The sequence below is a fragment of the Chiloscyllium punctatum genome, chromosome 10, assembly GCF_047496795.1.
Source record: "Chiloscyllium punctatum isolate Juve2018m chromosome 10, sChiPun1.3, whole genome shotgun sequence".
In the NCBI taxonomy this organism is placed as follows: domain Eukaryota; kingdom Metazoa; phylum Chordata; class Chondrichthyes; order Orectolobiformes; family Hemiscylliidae; genus Chiloscyllium; species Chiloscyllium punctatum.
The window spans coordinates 109,701,375-109,720,681 of record NC_092748.1 but is presented as its reverse complement, the minus strand read 5'-3'; the positions used below and the strand labels follow the sequence as shown (position 1 = coordinate 109,720,681).

At 43.6% G+C, this 19,307-nt stretch overlaps 1 protein-coding gene across 1 annotated transcript in view; it reads right to left on the bottom strand.

Annotated features, from left to right (window-relative positions):
* Positions 1 to 19,307, bottom strand: part of pdia5 (protein disulfide isomerase family A, member 5) — a 113,730-nt gene that overhangs the window by 31,628 nt on the left and 62,795 nt on the right. The window contains exon 14 of the mRNA XM_072579921.1: positions 16,657 to 16,787. Within this exon, the coding sequence (XP_072436022.1) occupies positions 16,657 to 16,787 (131 nt within the window). The remainder of the gene's footprint in view (positions 1 to 16,656; positions 16,788 to 19,307) is intronic.

Below are 19,307 nucleotides of genomic sequence, written 5' to 3'. Positions count from 1 at the left end.
CCCTCCAAACTCTTCCTATTCATATACCCATCCAAATGCCTCTTAAATGTTGCAATTGTACCAGCACCCACCACTTCCTCTGGCAGCTTATTCCATACACGTACCACCCTCTGCGTGAAAATGTTGCCCCTTAAGTCTCTTTTATATCTTTCCCCTCCCACCCTAAACCTATTCCCTCTAGTTCTGGACTCCCTGACCCCAGGGAAAAGACTTTGTCTATTTATCCTATTCATGCCACTCATAATTTTGTAAACCTCTACAAGGTCACCCCTTAGCCTCCGATGCTCCCTATAGCTCAAATCCTCCAACCCTGGTAACATCCTTGTAAATCTTTTCTGAACCCTTTCATGTTTCACAACATCTTTCCAATAGGAAGGAGACCAGAATTGCACGCAATATTCCAACAGCAGCCTAACCAATGCCCTGTCCAGCCACAACATGACTTCCCAACTCCTGTACTCAATACTCTGACCAATAAAGGAAAGCATACCAAATGCCTTCTTCACTATCCTACTTACCTGCAAGGAGCTTTCAAGGAGCTATGAATCTGCACTCCAAGGTCTCTTTGTTCAGCAACACTCCCTAGGGCCTTACCATTAAGTGTATAAGTTCTACTAAGATTTGTTTTCCCAAAATGCAGCACCTCACATTTATCTGAATTAAACTCAATTTGCCACTTCTCAGCCCATTTGCCCATCTGGTCCAGATCCTGTTGTAATCTGAGGTAACCCTCTTCGCTGTCCACTATACCTCCAATTTTGGTATCATCTGCAAACTTACTAATTATACCTCTTATACTCAACATCCTGACCAATGAAGGCAAGCATACCATAAGCCGTCTTGACCGACTTGTGATGCCACTTTCAGGGAACTGTGGATGCGTATGCCAAGATCCCTCTATATGCTAATATTTCTAAGGTTCTGCCATTTACTATACATTTCCCTCCTGTATTAGACCTTCCAAAAATGCAATACCTCGCACTTGTCTAGATTAAATGCCATCTGCCATTTCTCCATCCAAGTCTCCAGTGCATCTGTATTCTGCTGTATTCTCTGGCGATTCTCTTCTCTATCCACAGCTCCCCAACCTTTCTGTCAACCTCAAACTAGCTCATTAGGCCACCTATATTCTCCGAGGAGAAAGTGAGGACTGCAGATGCTGGAGATCAGCTGGATTCTCCACCGCATTTCCTCCACATCCCGCTCCTCCACCCTTGAGCCCCGCCCCTCCAATCACCACCAGGACAGAACCCCAATGGTTCTCACCAACCTACAGATACATCGTATCATCCTTCGTCATTTCCGCCACCTCCAAACAGACCCCACCACCAGGGATATATTTCCCTCCCCTCCCCTATCAGTGTTCCGAAAAGACCACTCCCTCCGTGACTCCCTCGTCAGGTCCACACCCCCCCCACCAACCCAACCTCCACGCCCGGCACCTTCCCCTACAACCGTAAGAAATACAATACTTGCGCCCACACCTCACCCTTTACTTCCCTCCAAGGCCCCAAGGGATCCTTCCATATCTGCCACAAATTCACCTGCACCTCCACACACATCACTTACTGCATCCACTGCATCCGATGTGTCCTCCTCTATATTGGGGAGACAGACCGCCTACTTGTGGAACGTTTCAGAGAACACCTCTGGGACACCCGGACTAACCAACCCAACCACCCCGTGGCTCAACACTTCAACTCCCCCTCCCACTCCACCAAGGACATGCAGGTCCTTGGACTCCTCCATCGCCAGACCATAGCAACACGACGGCTGGAGGAAGAGCGCCTCATCTTCTGCCTAGGAACCCTCCAACCACAAGGGATGAACTCAGATTTCTCCAGTTTCTTCATTGCCCCTCCCCCCACCTTGTCTCAGTCCCAACCCTCGAACTCAGCACCACCTTCCTAACCTGCAATCTTCTTCCTGACCTCTCCCCCCCGCACCCCCACTCCGGCCTATCACCCTCACCTTAACCTCCTTCCACCTATCGCATTTCCAACGCCCCTCCCCAAGTCCCTCCTCCCTACCTTTTATCTTAGCCTGCTTGGCACACTTTCCTCATTCCTGAAGAAGGGCTCATGCCCGAAACATCGATTCTCCTGCTCCTTGGATGCTGCCTGACCTGCTGCGCTTTTCCAGCAACACATTTCCAGCACCTATATTCTCCTCCAAATCATTTATATATGTTACAAACAACATGGGTCCCAGCACTGATCCCTGCAGAACATAACTGGTCATCGATCTCCAGTCAGAAAGACACCCTTCCACTATTTTCCAGTTCTTTGCAACCTCACCTGTGGCTAAAGAACATAGAGATTTTGTACAAAGGCCCAGTAATTTCCTCCCTCACAGTTGAGGCAAATAATGATGATTTGCTGCTTTCATCTTTCCTAATGCTCATGGTCTTGGAACTGAATGGATCTGCCCCAGTAAGACTGCTGCATGGTTCCAATGCATCTTATGGACAATACCAACGATAGCCATGGTGCATCAATGGAGAGGAGTGTAGAATCTGGTGACAGAGCAAATGGTTAAGTAGATTGCTTTACTTTAGCGAATGCTGAACCTGCACCCATTCTTGCTAGTTTTGAGAATTCCATTGCATTCTGACAGTCTTGTGCATGATAGACAGGCTGATTGGGTCGGGGGATGGGGGGGGTGGAAGGCAAAGAGATGAATTGGTTCTCACAGAACGCAGAATTGCAGCCTTTTGTTTGTACTTGTAAATATGGTGTTGATAATAGGCTGCTCCAGTTACATTTCTGCATATGGTGACCCTCCCCTGTAACTCATTATGCTGGCTGACTCAGGCAGTAGAGCACGAGACTCTTAGTCTCATGGTTATAGTTCTGCAGCCCCACGTTGGATGTAGTCGTTTTAAAATTCCACCCAGAAATGGCACAGTGGCTCAGTGGTTAGCACTGCTACATCACAACACCAGGGTCCCAGGTTCAATTCCAGCCTCTGGCAACTGTGTGGAGTTTGCACATTCTCTATGTCTGCATGGGTTTCCTCCGAGTGCTCTGGCTTCCTCCCACAGTCCAAAGGTGAAGGTCAGGTGAATTGGCCATGCTAAATTGCCCATAATGTTAGGTGCATTAGTCAGAGGGAAATGGGTCTGGGAGGGTTACTCTTCGAAGGGTTGGTGTGGACTCGTTGGGCCAAATGGCCTATTTCCACACTGTAGGGAATCTAATCAGAAAGGCAAGGCCAGTAGATAAATAGGAACACCAGCATTTGCAAAGTCCCCTCCATGCTACATATCCTGACATGGTACTATATCATTGCCCCTTCACTGTCACTGGAACAAAATCCTGGAACTTTCTCCTTAACATGGACTGCAGCTGTTCAAGAAGGCAATTCATAACCACCTTCAAGGGCAACTAGGAATGGGCAATAAATGCTGGCCCAGACAATGATGCACACATTCCATGAATGAGTTAAGAAAAAAATCTCACAACACTAAGTCCAGAGATTTAGCCTCAATTTCTTATAGTATTAACCATGTTAATTTTGTGTTTTTGCAAACTTTAGTTTTGCAATCAAGACCAATCAAAACACTTTGATGTCCACCCTTCCGAATTTCTTCAAAATTGTGTAAAAACATTTTTATTATCTTTCGTTTTGGACTGTGGACCAAAAAAGGAAACCTTGCTTCAAACCAAGAAGGCTGTGTAAAGATATATTTGTAGGTTTAAAAATCTCATTTACTGGACACTAGAAGCAGCATAGAGGTAAAGTTGTCATAGTCCCACAAGACCAGAGGGCTGATCTCTCATTACAGAGAGACAATTGGTAATGATTTAACCTAAAGATTACCACACTTCAGGAGAGAGGAGAGGTTGAAAAGGAGAGTCCTTCAGGGTAACACACGTCATTGACTTCACACTGCATCACAAACCAGCTGTCCAGCCAACTGATCTAACTGACGCCCAAGAAGCTGTACATTCAATGCTGCACATACTTAGAAAAATGTGAGGGAAGTCAGATAGAATAGAGCTGGTGAATTTCTGAATGAAGAGACAGCTGCCTGACAATATTTTGATTAATTCCTGGGAAGGTGACCATAGCCTGCATGCGATCAATAAAACAGAAGCTTCTAGCCTTCAAAGAGAAAACACCTACATCTATCTCGCACCCTTCTGTGTATGGAGGTAACAGAAAATCGCCTCATAGTTGTTCTCACTCACCATTTCCCTGTGAACTGTCCTCCAAGCAAATTTCCTTGTTGAAACAAAAAAACGGAATACACCTTCACTCAGTTAACCAAAAACCTTGTATCATTGAAAAAGAACATGAAAGCGTTGAAACAAACAACCCAGATTGAATATGATCCGGATTGATGCCAGAACTGCATGGACTTCTTTTTTCTTCCCTTTCTCACCCATAATATATGTTAGTCTCTTTGTGTGCATTGAATGAGATTAAGTTATAAATTAGCAACTCTGGTTTCTTCCTTTCCAATTAAAAATGTGATTGCAGTAAAGAGCTATTTTCTTGTTAAAGGAAAACCTGTGTGCATGTCCATTTAAACTGAATTAGACAGTAAGGTAGAATTTGGCAGGTCTACGGTTTAATCAAACTTAGCAGGAACTAGTTTCCAGTACACCACCCCAATGAGTCGCGACAATTGTCAAGGTCTCTATCACTTCATCTCTAAGTCTTCTCTGCAGAAAGGAAGAAACTGAAGCTCGATAATTCCAGCATCATAACGAAAACAAATTTAGACATTCTCCAGTACTTCTCCACCAATTTGTAATGTATACGTGAGAAGAGTGACAGCACTCCAAGCGGAGCCCAGCTGTAATTCTGCACGGTTTTAATATAATTTTGATGATCTGAAGCTTGATGCACACCCTAAAATGTGCGACAAACTCTAGGCTGAGACTTTGGTGCAGTAATGAGAAGTGGATATTTGTTGAACGATAAATAACGGGTGGGGCTACTTGCACATATTGAAATCAAATCAAATCATTCCATCTTTTAAGGGGCTCGATGGAACCTTGGTTTAACGTCTTTCCCAAAAATGGCACCTCCAACTACGCAGCACTCCCTGTGCACTGGTATTATGAGCCAGCCTGAACAGTGAGCTCCAAAACAGCATTTAGTTTAAATGTTGCAGATTTATGTCCTTTCTTTGCAAACAAGAAACTGCTCAAATGTTTCCCTCCCTCCCTGGGGAGACTGATATTGCGTCAGCTTTTGTGTTCATAAAACAGCAAACAGATTACTAACACCTGAATGAGAACCTAATCACAGTGCATTAGCACTTTAACACATCACCCAAAATTGAGGAGGGGGAGAAATTGTGCATTAGCAAATATAGCTTTGCTAGAAACAATATCATCTGCAACCAAAGGTTCCAAGTGACAAACATCATTTAGGAACTTGCCACTTCCTCTTCCAGAAATGAGAATCTGTCATTGTCAAGCTTTTGGAAAGAAAGTTCAAAGTAAATTTCAAAACTAAAATACAAATTACATTTCTTTGTTACGAAGAGAGATGCCGAATTGAAGACAGCGTTAGTAATTCACAAAGAATTCCAGTATTACTTTAAAAAAATTAATTCTAAACAACAGAAAGATATTGAACAGTCATTTGCAGCAGCAAAACAAACAGCCACTGAATGTGTGAACATATGAGAGTATGGTGCACAACAAATTTGTGCAAGCAATGATTTGTTTTGTAAATGTAACTGGGGTTGCTACACTGGTACTTAAATCCAAAACTAACAGCAACAAATCATATTTATATAGCACCTTCAATGCAATGAAATGTCCCAAGCCACTTCATCTAAGTATTATAAATCAAAGTTTAACATCAAGCCACGTAAAGGAGATATTGGGCCAGTCAGAGGTTATGTTAAAAGAATGTCTTAAAGAAACAAGGTGGGTAAGAAAGGCAGAAAAGTTTTAGCTAATTCCATTGGGGCCCAAGTAATTGAAGATGTGGCCACCAATCTGGAGGCAGTTCTAATTGACAGCATAAAGGGAGCCAGAAGTAGAACAGCACATACTTTAGAGTGAGTTGGGTCTGGTCAAATGCATCACAGGGAGGGCCAAGGCAATGGAAGGATTTGAGAACAAGGATAAGCATTTTAAGACAATTCCTACTGACTTATGTACCAAGACGTGACTCTCATACTTGAGTTATACTATCTTTCATGCAGTAAATGTGGAGGACAGCTAGAAACTAGAATAAGGAACAAATATTGCATGACTGGGTAACATTAAAGTAAATACAAAAGTCTTTTATAATCAACAACTTGGATTCATATAGCGCCTTTAAAACAAAGAAATATTCTAGGCAGATGAGAAAAGCCATGAGAAAAAAATATCCAACATACAGCCACAGAGATATTATGGCAGATGACCAAAAACCTGTTCAAAGGGATATATGATCTAGGAAGCTGACTGCTAATGGTGGAGCAATTTCATAGAATCCCTATAGTGTGGAAGCAGACCATTGAACCCATCAAATCCACAGCGACCCACTGAAGAGCATCCCACCCAGATAGATCGCAACTAACCACCGCCCCCCCACTCCATCCCCCCTCAAACCCTGCATTTCTACATACCCCTGAATATTAAGGGCAATTTAGCATGCCAACCCACATTGCCTGCACATTTTTGGACATGGAGGAAACCCACACAGACACAGGAGAACATGCAAACTCCACACAGGCAGCTAAGGGTGGAATCAATCCCAGGTCCCTGGTGCTGTGAAGCAGCAATGCAAACCACTGAGCCATCATACCACCCAATTAAAATTGTTAAAGTGCAAGATGACCATTGGAGGAATGCAGATATAAGGATTGTAGAGGTTACAAAGATAAGAAATTTGCAAAGAAGGAGAAAGAATCTTAAACACGAGTAGAAATTTCTGGAAAAACTTAGCAGGTCTGGCAGTACCTGAGGTGGGAAAACAAAGTTAAACAAACAGATATCAGAACAAATGAAGGAGAATCACAATGTTAACTCTGTTGCCTCTCTACAGATGCTGGCAGACGTGCTGAGTGTTTCCAGCAATTTTTGCTTGTGTTTCTGATTGCCAGCATCTGCAGTTCTTTGGTATTTTTTAAAAAATTCTTAAAGTGGAGATGTTGATTAGCCAGGAAATGACTGTGTAATAGATGAACTTGGCATAAGTTAGCCTATGAGTAGCAGAGTTGCAGGCTGATTCGTCATAAAAAAAGATCTTTCAGATGCAGAGAACATTGCTGAGGTACCAACATGCATTAAGCAGCTGTCTTCACGAAAGAGAATTTACCAATTTTGCGGTAATAGAGGAGCTTTCAGTAATATTAGATCGAATAAAAATTGAAAAGGCAATTAAAAGGTTGGCTGTACTGAAAGTAGGAAAGTCATTTGATCCAGATGGGGCACATTCTGGATTAATTAACTATGGAAATTCTGATCACAATCTTCCAACTGTTCTTAGATACGTGAATGGTATTGCTGATAACTGGAGATTCCCAAATATTACACTCTCATTCAGAATAAATGGTAAAGAGCATTAAACCCAGTGTCAGCCAGTTTTTAAGTCATAGTCATACAGCACAGCAACAGATCCTTTGGTCCTGCCTGTCCATGCTGAGCAAGTTTCCCCAGACTAAACCTTTACTCTTTTTAGAATGTGGGCATTAGTGACAAGGTCAACAATCGTTACCCATCTCTAACTCTCTCGTGAACTGAATGGCTTGCTTGACTATTTCAGAGGGCAGTCCAAAGTTAATCACATTGCTGTGGGTTGAAAGTCACATGTAGGCCAGATGGGGTAAGTGGAGCTGCTTCCTTTCCAGAAGGATAGTAGTGAACCAGATGAATTTTTCACACCAGTTAATAAATGCTGTCAATAAATATTACTGAAACATCTTCCTTTCTCATTCATGCATTTATATCACTTTCCGTTAATGTATGCTTCCCCTCTCAATTACTTATGGCAGTTCCATATTCTAACCACTTTCTGGCTAAAGACTTTAAGGGAAATATTCCACTGAGGTAAATGGGTTGGCTATCAATAAACGGCCATGCCTGTTATTGTTTAGTGTAGGTAGGTGCTTTGAGAAATTAGGGGCATTTGAAAACATTTAAACCCAATTTTCTATTTGCCATCCTAGAGCCATATTCTCAACGGATGGTCTTTTCATATTTTATTGGAGAGTACTTTATGCTTAGAACTCTAAAGTGGAGCCAATTAGATTGTTTTTTTGAAAGAGCCAGTGCAGACTCAATAGTCTCCTTCTGTATTATGCTACACTAGAACATGACACACTAATTGAGGAGAGAAATCATTGATACAAAATGGTGTTCCCAAAAGAATCTAATTTGCTAAGACAGGCATGTGTTCAGGCCTCACAGCATTGATCCACAAGTCCTGCAGTTTAAGAGGACTGCTCTGCTAGTGTTAACAGAGGCAGCCTCTAGTTGTGATCATGTTCACCGTTGGAAACAAGCTTCTCAATGTTCCTTTCAAAAAAACTTGCAAAATCAAACACTGGAGTTAGAAACAATTGTTTTGGGAGATGGTACTTTGCAGGTGGATAATAATTCACATTTAAAAAACCCAATTGCAGGACAAGGATCTCATTTTCTTGTTTGTTCACCCATCCTCTGCATACATAAAGCTTTAGTTACAGTTGAAGTTGTAAATGCATGTACACGTTCAGTTCAAGGACTGAATTATCTGAAATAACCATTGTTTTTCACAAGTCCAAACAATAAATGCTTAGTATGACCCCTCTGAGGCTTTCTGGATATTAGCCCATTCAACTGAATGAAACAAATTTACACCTATCAACAACTCAAATATTCCTTCTGCAACTCATCTACCATCGCATTCCTTTGTGACAGCTATCCAATGTTTTATTAAATTGATTAAGTAACTACCTATATTTAGAGAAATTTGGATCAGCAGCATACAAACTACTAGATATTTATCATCAGAAAAACAAAACAATGAAAGTCGTTGCGTTGAAGAATCAGTAAAGATATGCTTTGCATCATAAAGACACACAACCTGATGAAGAATTTGGTTTGAAAAGATCAGTCACCACATTTCAGACTAGCTTACAGGTGACCATCCAGCTCAGAGATGAACGGGGGCCAAACAATTAAGTGTGCAGACTGTAACTGCGCACGCGCAAGACTCCTAGCTGAGGGTTGCATTAGCTCTTATATCTACATTTGGATAGGTCTAACAAGGGAGTTAAAGTTATCAGTGATAAGCAGGAAGGTGGAATTGAGGCCACAATTTGATCATCTTATTGGCATAAAAAATAACTTTCAAGTCAAGATTTGCTAACTTCTAACGAACTTGCATTTCAGGATGTGTCAAGGCACTTCATACGTCTGAAGAAATCTGGAAGATAAATGGCAGCCAATTAAAACACACCAAGTTGCTACAAACAGCAATGTTAGTGGCCAGATATTCTCTTTAATATAATGAAGGATCATTGGGGAAACCCCCTTGGTCGTCTTCACATCATGTCAGAAGATATTTCATTCCCCATGGCGCAGAAAGGACCACAGACTGACAATTCACCAGAGTGATGGCACCTCGGACAAGAAAACACCTCCTTCAGTACTGCACTGAAGTGTCTATCCAGATTTTGTGCTTCAGTCTCTGGCAATGGGATCAGAAGCCACCTTTGGAATCAGAGGCAAGAATTCTACCCACTGAGCCATGGCTGGTACAGAAAGAGAATAATTTCCTCTGCGGCAATATGTTCTCAGGTTATTGTTTTGCATGCCACTAAGTAAAATATTAATTCTGAAAGATATAACGCCACTGAGCACCTCAGGGATTTTTCTGGTCATGATTTCCAATAATGTAACTCCAAATAATTCTTTTACACTTTAATCATATTGCGCAGATTAAGTTCTTCTGCAGGAAGGAACTCTCACCTTTGGATTAGTACATTGCCACTTCTGCTCAATTCTTTTCTCTTATTGTTCAGCATTCCAAGTCTGCTGGGTATGACCAGAACATAGGGTCAATTTACATATGAATTGAGATGTGGACAAAGGATGTCACGAGGATCAAATGATATCATTCAGAGAGGAATTTCATTGAATTTTTAAAAAAGATTAATCTTTTCCAGGATGTTCAGAAAGAAACTGGAGAGTTATGGGTAATATATTAAAATAAACGGTGTGGGGGTAAGTGCGTTGCTGTTCACATCTTTCCCCATTCATAACAATGGAAGAATTTGTTACAAAAATCTTCAATATTCTGCCCTATGTTCTGGTTAGGAATGCGAATATTGAAATAGTTATATGTTAAATTAGGATACAGGTGGCTCAGAGAATTTGACTCTTTTTACATGGTTATTGTAAGGGCAACTTTGCCACATTTTACAAATGCTAGTATTGGCTATTCAATGGTGATTAACTTCCTTTTCAAAAACATATGACTGTTCCAAATTGCGTTCCTCTCAAATTAGCTGACTTGATGCTGTGCACTTTAACAGTCACCACATATCCATATAAAGTACTGCATTAAAAAATATATAAATCTGAACAGTTACAGGCAGTGTGACACCTGCCGGAAGTGTTTGCTACATTCAAAGATTTTACAATTATCTTAGGCTTAAAACAGCCCTATTATCCAATATTTTAAAAACTGTGTATCCCTGATATTCGTAATGCTGGAGAAGGTGATTATTGTTCATTGTTGTGCTGGAGGACCACAGAGAAACCTTCTAACAGACTACTGTTTTATGTCATGTTTCATAAAATTTACAACCTCTAAGGGGCAACTTGATGTTTACCTGAATTTTCAAAATGTATTCTATACAAACCTAAGGCAAGAGGGACTGAAGAGTCGTGATAAAGCAATGAACAAGAGAGAAAGAAAAGCTATGGACTTGAAAAATCAAATGAGAATAAAAACATTCTGAAAATGCACAGCAGCTTGCCTGCATCCAACAAAAAACAGGTTTCAGTTAATCGCAGTTGATTAAAATGTTTTAAAAGATTTGATCAGGAGTTCTCAGTCTCATTGAGCAAGTTGAGCCATCAACTATAACTAAGCTTTTCAAAACCCCATTAAACGGCACAACTTCCCAGGGAAAACAAAATCAAAACATCTAAACTCAAAGGTAAAGTTTTAACCTTTTCCAATGAGTTGCTATAGAAGAATAAATTGCAACAAGGACTTGTGAAGAAATAGCAACATGAAGAGAGATACAATGGCAAGCATAGAACATAGAACGTAGAAGGATATAGCACAGTACAGGCCCTTCGGCCCTCAATGCTGCACTGATCTGTGAAATTAATCTGATGCCCATCTAACCTACACCGTTCTAATATTATCCATACGTATGTCCAATGCCCATTTAAATGCCCTTAATGTTGGCGAATTTACTACTGTTGCAGGCAGGCCATTCGAACCCCTTACTACTGAGTAAAGAAAGTACCCCGATATCTGTCCTAACTTTATCACCACTCAATTTAAAGTTATGTCCCCTTGTGTTAGCCTTCACCATCTGAGAAAAAAAGGTTCTCACTGTCCACCCTATCTAACCCTCTGATTATCTTATACATCTCAATTAAGTCACCTCTCAACCTTCTTCTCTCCAACGAAAACAGCCTTACTTCCCTCAGCCTTTCCTCATAAGACCTTCCTTCCATACCAGGCAACATCCTGGTAAATCTCACCTGAACTCTTTCCAAAGCTTCCACATCCTTCCTATAATCAGGTGACCAGAACTACATGCAATACTCCAGTGCGGCCTTACCAGTGTCTTGTACAGCTGAAACATGACCTCGTGGCTCCAAAACTCAATCCCCCTACCAATAAATGCCAACACATCATATGCCTTCTTAACAACCTTATCAACCTGGGTGGTAACTTTCAGGGACTTATGCACCTGAACGTCGAGATCTCTCTGTTCATCTACACTGCCAAGAATTTTACCATTAGCACAGTACTCTGCATTCCTTTTATTTCTTCTGAAGTGAACTACCTCACACTTTTTCCAAATTAAACTCCATTTGTCACTTCTCAGCCCAGCTCTGCATCTCATCTATGTCCTCTGTAACCCACAACTCTGCCTACTTTAGCGTCATCCGCAAATTTACTAATTCATCCTTCTACACCTACATCCAGATCATTTATAAAAATGACAAACAACAGTGGTCCCAAAACAGATCCTTGTGGCACACCACTGGTAATTGAGCTCCAGGAAGAACATTTCCCATCAGCCACCATCCGCTGTCTTCTTTCAACTAGCCAATTTCTGATCCGAACCTCTAAATCACCTTCAATCCCGAAACACTGTATTCTGTGCAGTAGCCTACCATGTAGAACCTTACCAAACACCTTACTGAAGTCCACATACACATCAATCACTTTACTTTCATCGACTTGTTTTGTCACCTTCTTGAAGAACTCAATAAGGTTAGTGTGAGGCACGACCTATCCTTCACAAAACTGTGTTGACTATCCCTAATCAAATTATTCCTTTCCAGATGATTATAAATCCTCTCTCATAAATTTTTCCACGGTGTATCGCCCTCTTCTATGCAACCACCAAACCCACCATCAACCTCCCACTCACCACCCCAAGAAACTGCATCAATCCTCAAATGTAATGAAAATTAAATTCAATTCCAATATGGTGAGGATAAGAAAGTAATATTACATAGAAGCAAGGGGCAGGAGTAAGCCATTTCACTCCTTGAGCCTGCTCCACCATTCAATATTACTGGGTGGCATGATGGCTCAGTGGTTAGCACTGCTGCCTCACAGTACCAGGGTCCCAGGTTCGATTCCAGTTTCGGTGACTGTCTGCGTGGAGTGTGCACATTCTCTCCATGTCTGCGTGGGTTTCCTTCGGGCGCTCCGGTTTCCTCTCACAGTCCAAAGATGTGCAGGCCAGATGAATTGGGCATGCTGAATTGCCCATTAGTGTTAGTATTAGGAGGGAAATAGGTCTGGGTGGGTTACTCTTCAGAGGGTCGGTGTGGACTGGTTGGGCCGAAGGACCTGTTTCCACACTGTAAGTAATCTAATCTAATCTATGATCACGAGAAACATCCTTCCTCAGATAGGGTGACCAAAGTGCATACATTATTCCCAGGTGTGGCCTCACCAATGCCCTGTAGAATTACAGCAAATGTCTTTGTTCCTGTCCTCAAATCCTCTATGAAGGCCAACATCAGCTTGCCTTCTTTACTGCCCGCTGCACCTGTGCACTCACTTTCAGTACCTGTGCACAAGGACACCCAGGTCTCAATGACTGATCATTCTTCTTGACACACAGCAATCTAACTCCCTGTTGGCGTCAAGTGACTAAAAATGACAGGGTGATCTTCAGTGATTAAAAAAACAGTACAAAAGTAGAATAAAGTCATCAAACTTTACTGATTCTTGGGAACAGGCCAGAGGACAACTCACAGCATACTCAAGATATGTTCACATAACAAGTTTCTGTTACTTGCTGATGGCAGAAGCGCCTTACATTAACAAGTATATCTATTTTAGGTTACTGTGTTTTGTGATAACCTGAGACGCAATGTGATTAGGTGAAACGTAATTTCAGGGAAATGCCCTTCATCTCAAATTAATGTGGAAATAGTACCAGCAAAACAAACCTTCAAATCCATGTTTCAGTCGAGAAATGCATTTGCGAACTCGGCATCTCCATCTAAAAAAACAATAGAAGTCCTCCTTGGGTGGGGAAACTTGGGCCTAGAAATCCTTCTCGGTAGATTGCTCAGCACATTTTGATTACTAGTAAAACAGGGGAAAGTCTGGACTTGCTCATCTCCAGTAACATTAGACGACCATGTCCTTTCAAGTGTAATCACTAGGAATGCAGTGATAGCATCTACTTTGAATTGCAATAAAATAAACACTCTTGTACACACAAACATGTGCCAAATATTCCAAGCTGGAAGAACAGTATCTAATTTTCCACTTGAGGACCCTGTGGCCTTCAGGACTCAGTATTAAGCTCAATAATTTTAGGGCCTGAGCCCCAACTTTGCCAGTGTCTTTAGCCCAACTCCAACTCATCACATGGGCTGCTAACACAAACAACCCATTGGCGGCTGCTAACAGCCCCCATTAGCAGCTAAACATTCTCCAAGGCCAACCTTTACTCATTCCTTTGCCTGTCCATTTGCTGCTGTGTCACTCTGGGTTTCATCTCCATCTATCATTTACTTCTCCCCTCCTCTCTCCACTCCATCTTCAGCATATGCCCCAATCATTTCTTAGCTACAAACTGTTCTGAAGACAGGTCACTGGATCATAAATCTCAACTGTGCTTTGTTTGCACAGATGCTGTCAGACCTGCTGAGTTTTCCCAGCAATTTCTGGGTTTTTTTCTGATTTCCAACATCTGCAGTTCTTTGGTGTTTTTTTTTCCCAAATATTCTTCCTGGGTCAATTAAAAGTTCATTGTCACTATGAAACCTTTAGTTACACAGAGGCTATAGACTTGTAGAAATTACTGAAAGAGCTGTGCATGCCTGCTGAGATTTTCCAACAATTTCTATGCTTTGAACAGGATGCATGTTTTCACTTAGAGAGCCACCAGCTATCAGAACCGTAACTAGAATAGCCATATAAATACTGTAGCTATAGGAGTAGATCAGGAGCTGGAAATTCAGCAGTGAGTAACTCTCTTCAAAACTAGTCCACCATATCAAAGGCCTAAATTAGGAGCCTGATCGAATACTCTCCATATTCTTGGGTATGGAGTTCCAAAATCACATACTCAACATAATCCAAAACCAGGAGAAAGTGAGGACTGCAGATGCTGGAGATCAGAGCTGAAAATGTGTTGCTGGAAAAGCGCAGCAGGTCAGGCAGCATCCAAGGAACAGGAGAAACGACGTTTCGGGCATAAGCCTGAAGAAGGGCTTATGCCCGAAACATCGATTCTCCTGTTCCTTGGATGCTGCCTGACCTGCTGCGATAATCCAAAACCAAGCAGTCTGCATGTTTGACAATCCACACTAAACATTCATTCTCTCTACCACTGGTGCAGAGTAGCATCATTGTATACTATTTACAAGATGCCCTGCAGAACTTACAAAGGCTTCAAAGCAGCATTTCCCAAACCTGTGACCACTGCCCTTGAGAAGGACAAGGACAGCCACCACCTGCAAGTTCCCCTGCAAATTGCTCACCATCCTAATGTTAAACCATATCATTGTTCCCTCAGTCACGGGGGACAGCACTGTGGGAGCATATACCCTAACTATGTGGACAGCAGTCATTCAGGGACGTTGGCTCACCACCACAGCAACTGGGGTTGAGGAATAAATTGTTATCCTTGCAACTGATGCTCACATCCCACAACTGAATATAAAAAGAAATAATAAATAAACTCAAAATTTTAATAACAGTTTTGCCCTAAAATGGAGGCAGAATTAAAAACAGCTGATCACAGCCAAGACAGTTTTAGATTTTGGCTCACATTCCTCAATCCCACTCCACTTCAATGGTGCTGGCTGATCATGCACTTTACATGGAATTAGACCAAACTTAAACACAGAAACAGACTATTGGCCCAACTGGTCTGTGATGGTATTTATACTCTGTGTGGGTCTCCTGCCAACCTATTCCTTCACATCTCAATTATTACACCCTGATATTGTTCCCCCTCCCACCATCTATTTATCCTGAATCCTTGAACAGGCAGTTATCCAACTTCTGTTTTGAGAGCTGCACGAACACAGTGAATCTATTCAGCCAAAGTTTTAGATTGACATTTGGTTGTGGGCATGTTTGGCTCCCTTTCCTCAAACACCAATTTTTCTTCTACAATAGATGATGATACTCAGGATTGAAAATGAACTACACAGAGTCTCCAAAAAGGTAAGAACTCATGCACTTGCACCAAGGATGTCTGTACCACGTGTTTGCCTGAGACAGGGTGGAATGGAGTTTTGACTTTGCTTCATGCAAGGTAGGAGTAACAGTAACAACTCAGAAACAGATCCTTTGGTCCAACTTGCCCAATTGCCAGCATTTTACCCAAATCGTCTAAACTCTTCCTATTCATGTCGCCATCCACGTGCCTTTTAAATGCTGTAATTGTACCAGCCTCCACCACTTCCTCTGGCAGCTCATTCCATTCAAGCACCACACTGTGTCAAAAATTTGCCACTTCAATCTTTCCCCTCTCACCTTAAACCTATGTCCTCTAGTTTTTGGCACCTCCCACCTCCCACCGCCCACCGTGTCAGTCAGTTCCTACCACAAGGAATAGTTTACCTACCCCAGCAAATCCATTAATCATCTTAAGCAGCTTATGCAATATATTAATAACTAATTAGTGAGTTTTGAGAAGATTTGTAGCTCAGGTTGAGGTTCTGGATGTAGGTTTGCTCACTGAGCTGGAAGGTTCATTTTCAGATGTTTCGTCACCATACTAGGTAACATCTTCAGCGCCGGAGGCTCACTAAAGATGTAACCTAGTATGGTGACGAAATGTCTGAAAATGAACCTTCCAGCTCAGCAAGCAAACCTACATCCATTAATAACTAATTTGTGATACTCAAGAGGATATTAACCTCATTAATGCAACCGCCCATTGTTTAACATGGGAAAAGATGCTTTGTGAAAGAGCCATAAAATCAGAACAGCATAAAAAGTTCAACATCACATCTAAAGAGTATATAAATCAGAACTTACAAGGTGCATAGAACATGACCAAGGCATGCTTCTTTTTCTTCATGAACTCCTTAAAATCTTCAGCGCTGAGGTGGGTGACACTGGTCTGCTGCTCTTCCCAAGACTGTTCAGGTGGTGGAGGAGCTTGAGGACTATGGAGAGGCAGTGAGGACAAGATAGTGGGAAAGATGAAAGTTAATGAATGTGAATTTCAGGAGAACGACCTTTAGGATCTCCAGCCATGGCATTGAATTCTACCACAGCTTCAGCTCATCCTCCACAAATGATCTCTTACAATGCTGGACTACCCTTCACTCAATACAAGTCACACCTTGTATCCTGGAATGCCCCACTCAATCTTTCTAGGTGCCTGTGCCAAAGTGGAAAGTGTTACAGTGAAACAAGTATAGTCAAATCTAGAATCTTTTCGTAAGCCAGGCTCGGCAAGGAAGCTGGTTTTGTTTACAACACAACAAAAACAAGAATTAATGTTGTGATGTGCATACACCAGCCCAGGTGCCAGCCAATATTATGCCTTCACCGTCAACTACTTTTCCAGGATGAATTACTGGTGGTATGAGGGGTGGTGGGTTAGGTGATTATTAAATCTCATTATGCAACATGCTTACAAACAGTCAGGTCTATAGAATGGAGCTCTCCTCAAATGAACAATTACTGTCATCTTCAATAGAGATCCAGGTAATGTTGAGACCAGCTCTGAGAGCAATCGGAATCATTTCAACTCATTAATGGGTAATTGAGTAACTGAGACATACAATATCGTTGACTTTGAACAAGGTCAAACAGACCATGTTTTTCTTTTTCTAAACCAAACTACTCAGCTGCATACAGAGTAACTGCCTAATACACAAACATCAATTCAAAGGAACACCAATCAGTTTTAACTGAACACGCCCAATGCAACTGATTCCAGACCACTCTACCCACTTTGTATCGGCACCAACTGTAACGAGATTTCAGTTTTATCCTGTTCGGGATGCTGACTGCATGTGAAGGTCAAACAGTGCGCGCGGACCCTTTGTAAAAGAAATATTTTATTAATCTCCCTTCGCTCTTCCATTTGCTCCAAGCCCTTATTCTGACTGTGCAGTAATTCCATTTTCCATCTCTCCCTAAAGGCAACATTCTACAAATCACCACAGTGTATTAGCACATCTGACATGGAAATTGCGTGAAATGGCCGTAGCTTCAGTTAGTTTAGGTTCAAACTTTGGAATTGTTTGTTCCAAACCCTCCCCATGTTTTTCTCTTCCTCTAATGATCTACTTTAACTTGCCTAGCAAGTGTTTGATCACCTGCGCTAAGACAATAATAATAACCTGTGTTTATATCACACTTTTAACATAGTAACGTGTTCAGTGACCCTTCACAGAGCTTCATGAAACAAATTCAATACTTAGCAGGTCTTTCAACAGGAAGAAGTAGGTTTTAAGCAGCAGCATGGGGTAATTGGGGGAGGATGGCTAGGAGGGGTGATAGAGACAGACGGAGGGAGGGGGAGAGAGAGAGAGAGAGAGAGAGACGGAGGATGGGGAGAGAGAGAGGCTGGGGAAGGGGAGAGAGAGATGCTGGGGAGGGAGAGAGAGAGATGGGGGAGAGATGACATGGTGAGAGAAAGAGCGAGGGGGAAAGAGATAGATGGTGGAGATAGAGTGGGATGAGAGAGAGAGGGGGAGGGGGGGTCAGCGAGAGAGGGGGAGGGGGGGTCAGCGAGAGAGGGGGAGGGGGGGTCAGCGAGAGAGGGGGAGGGGGGGTCAGCGAGAGAGGGGGAGGGGGGGTCAGCGAGAGAGGGGGAGGGGGGGTCAGCGAGAGAGGGGGAGGGGGGGTCAGCGAGAGAGGGGGAGGGGGGGTCAGCGAGAGAGGGGGAGGGGGGGTCAGCGAGAGAGGGGGAGGGGGGGTCAGCGAGAGAGGGGGAGGGGGGGTCAGCGAGAGAGGGGGAGGGGGGGTCAGCGAGAGAGGGGGAGGGGGGGTCAGCGAGAGAGGGGGAGGGGGGGTCAGCGAGAGAGGGGGAGGGGGGGTCAGCGAGAGAGGGGGAGGGGGGGTCAGCGAGAGAGGGGGAGGGGGGGTCAGCGAGAGAGGGGGAGGGGGGGTCAGCGAGAGAGGGGGAGGGGGGGTCAGCGAGAGAGGGGGAGGGGGGGTCAGCGAGAGAGGGGGAGGGGGGGTCAGCGAGAGAGGGGGAGGGGGGGTCAGCGAGAGAGGGGGAGGGGGGGTCAGCGAGAGAGGGGGAGGGGGGGTCAGCGAGAGAGGGGGAGGGGGGGTCAGCGAGAGAGGGGGAGGGGGGGTCAGCGAGAGAGGGGGAGGGGGGGTCAGCGAGAGAGGGGGAGGGGGGGTCAGCGAGAGAGGGGGAGGGGGGGTCAGCGAGAGAGGGGGAGGGGGGGGTCAGCGAGAGAGGGGGAGGGGGGGTCAGCGAGAGAGGGGGAGGGGGGGTCAGCGAGAGAGGGGGAGGGGGGGTCAGCGAGAGAGGGGGAGGGGGGGTCAGCGAGAGAGGGGGAGGGGGGGTCAGCGAGAGAGGGGGAGGGGGGGTCAGCGAGAGAGGGGGAGGGGGGGTCAGCGAGAGAGGGGGAGGGGGGGTCAGCGAGAGAGGGGGAGGGGGGGTCAGCGAGAGAGGGGGAGGGGGGGTCAGCGAGAGAGGGGGAGGGGGGGTCAGCGAG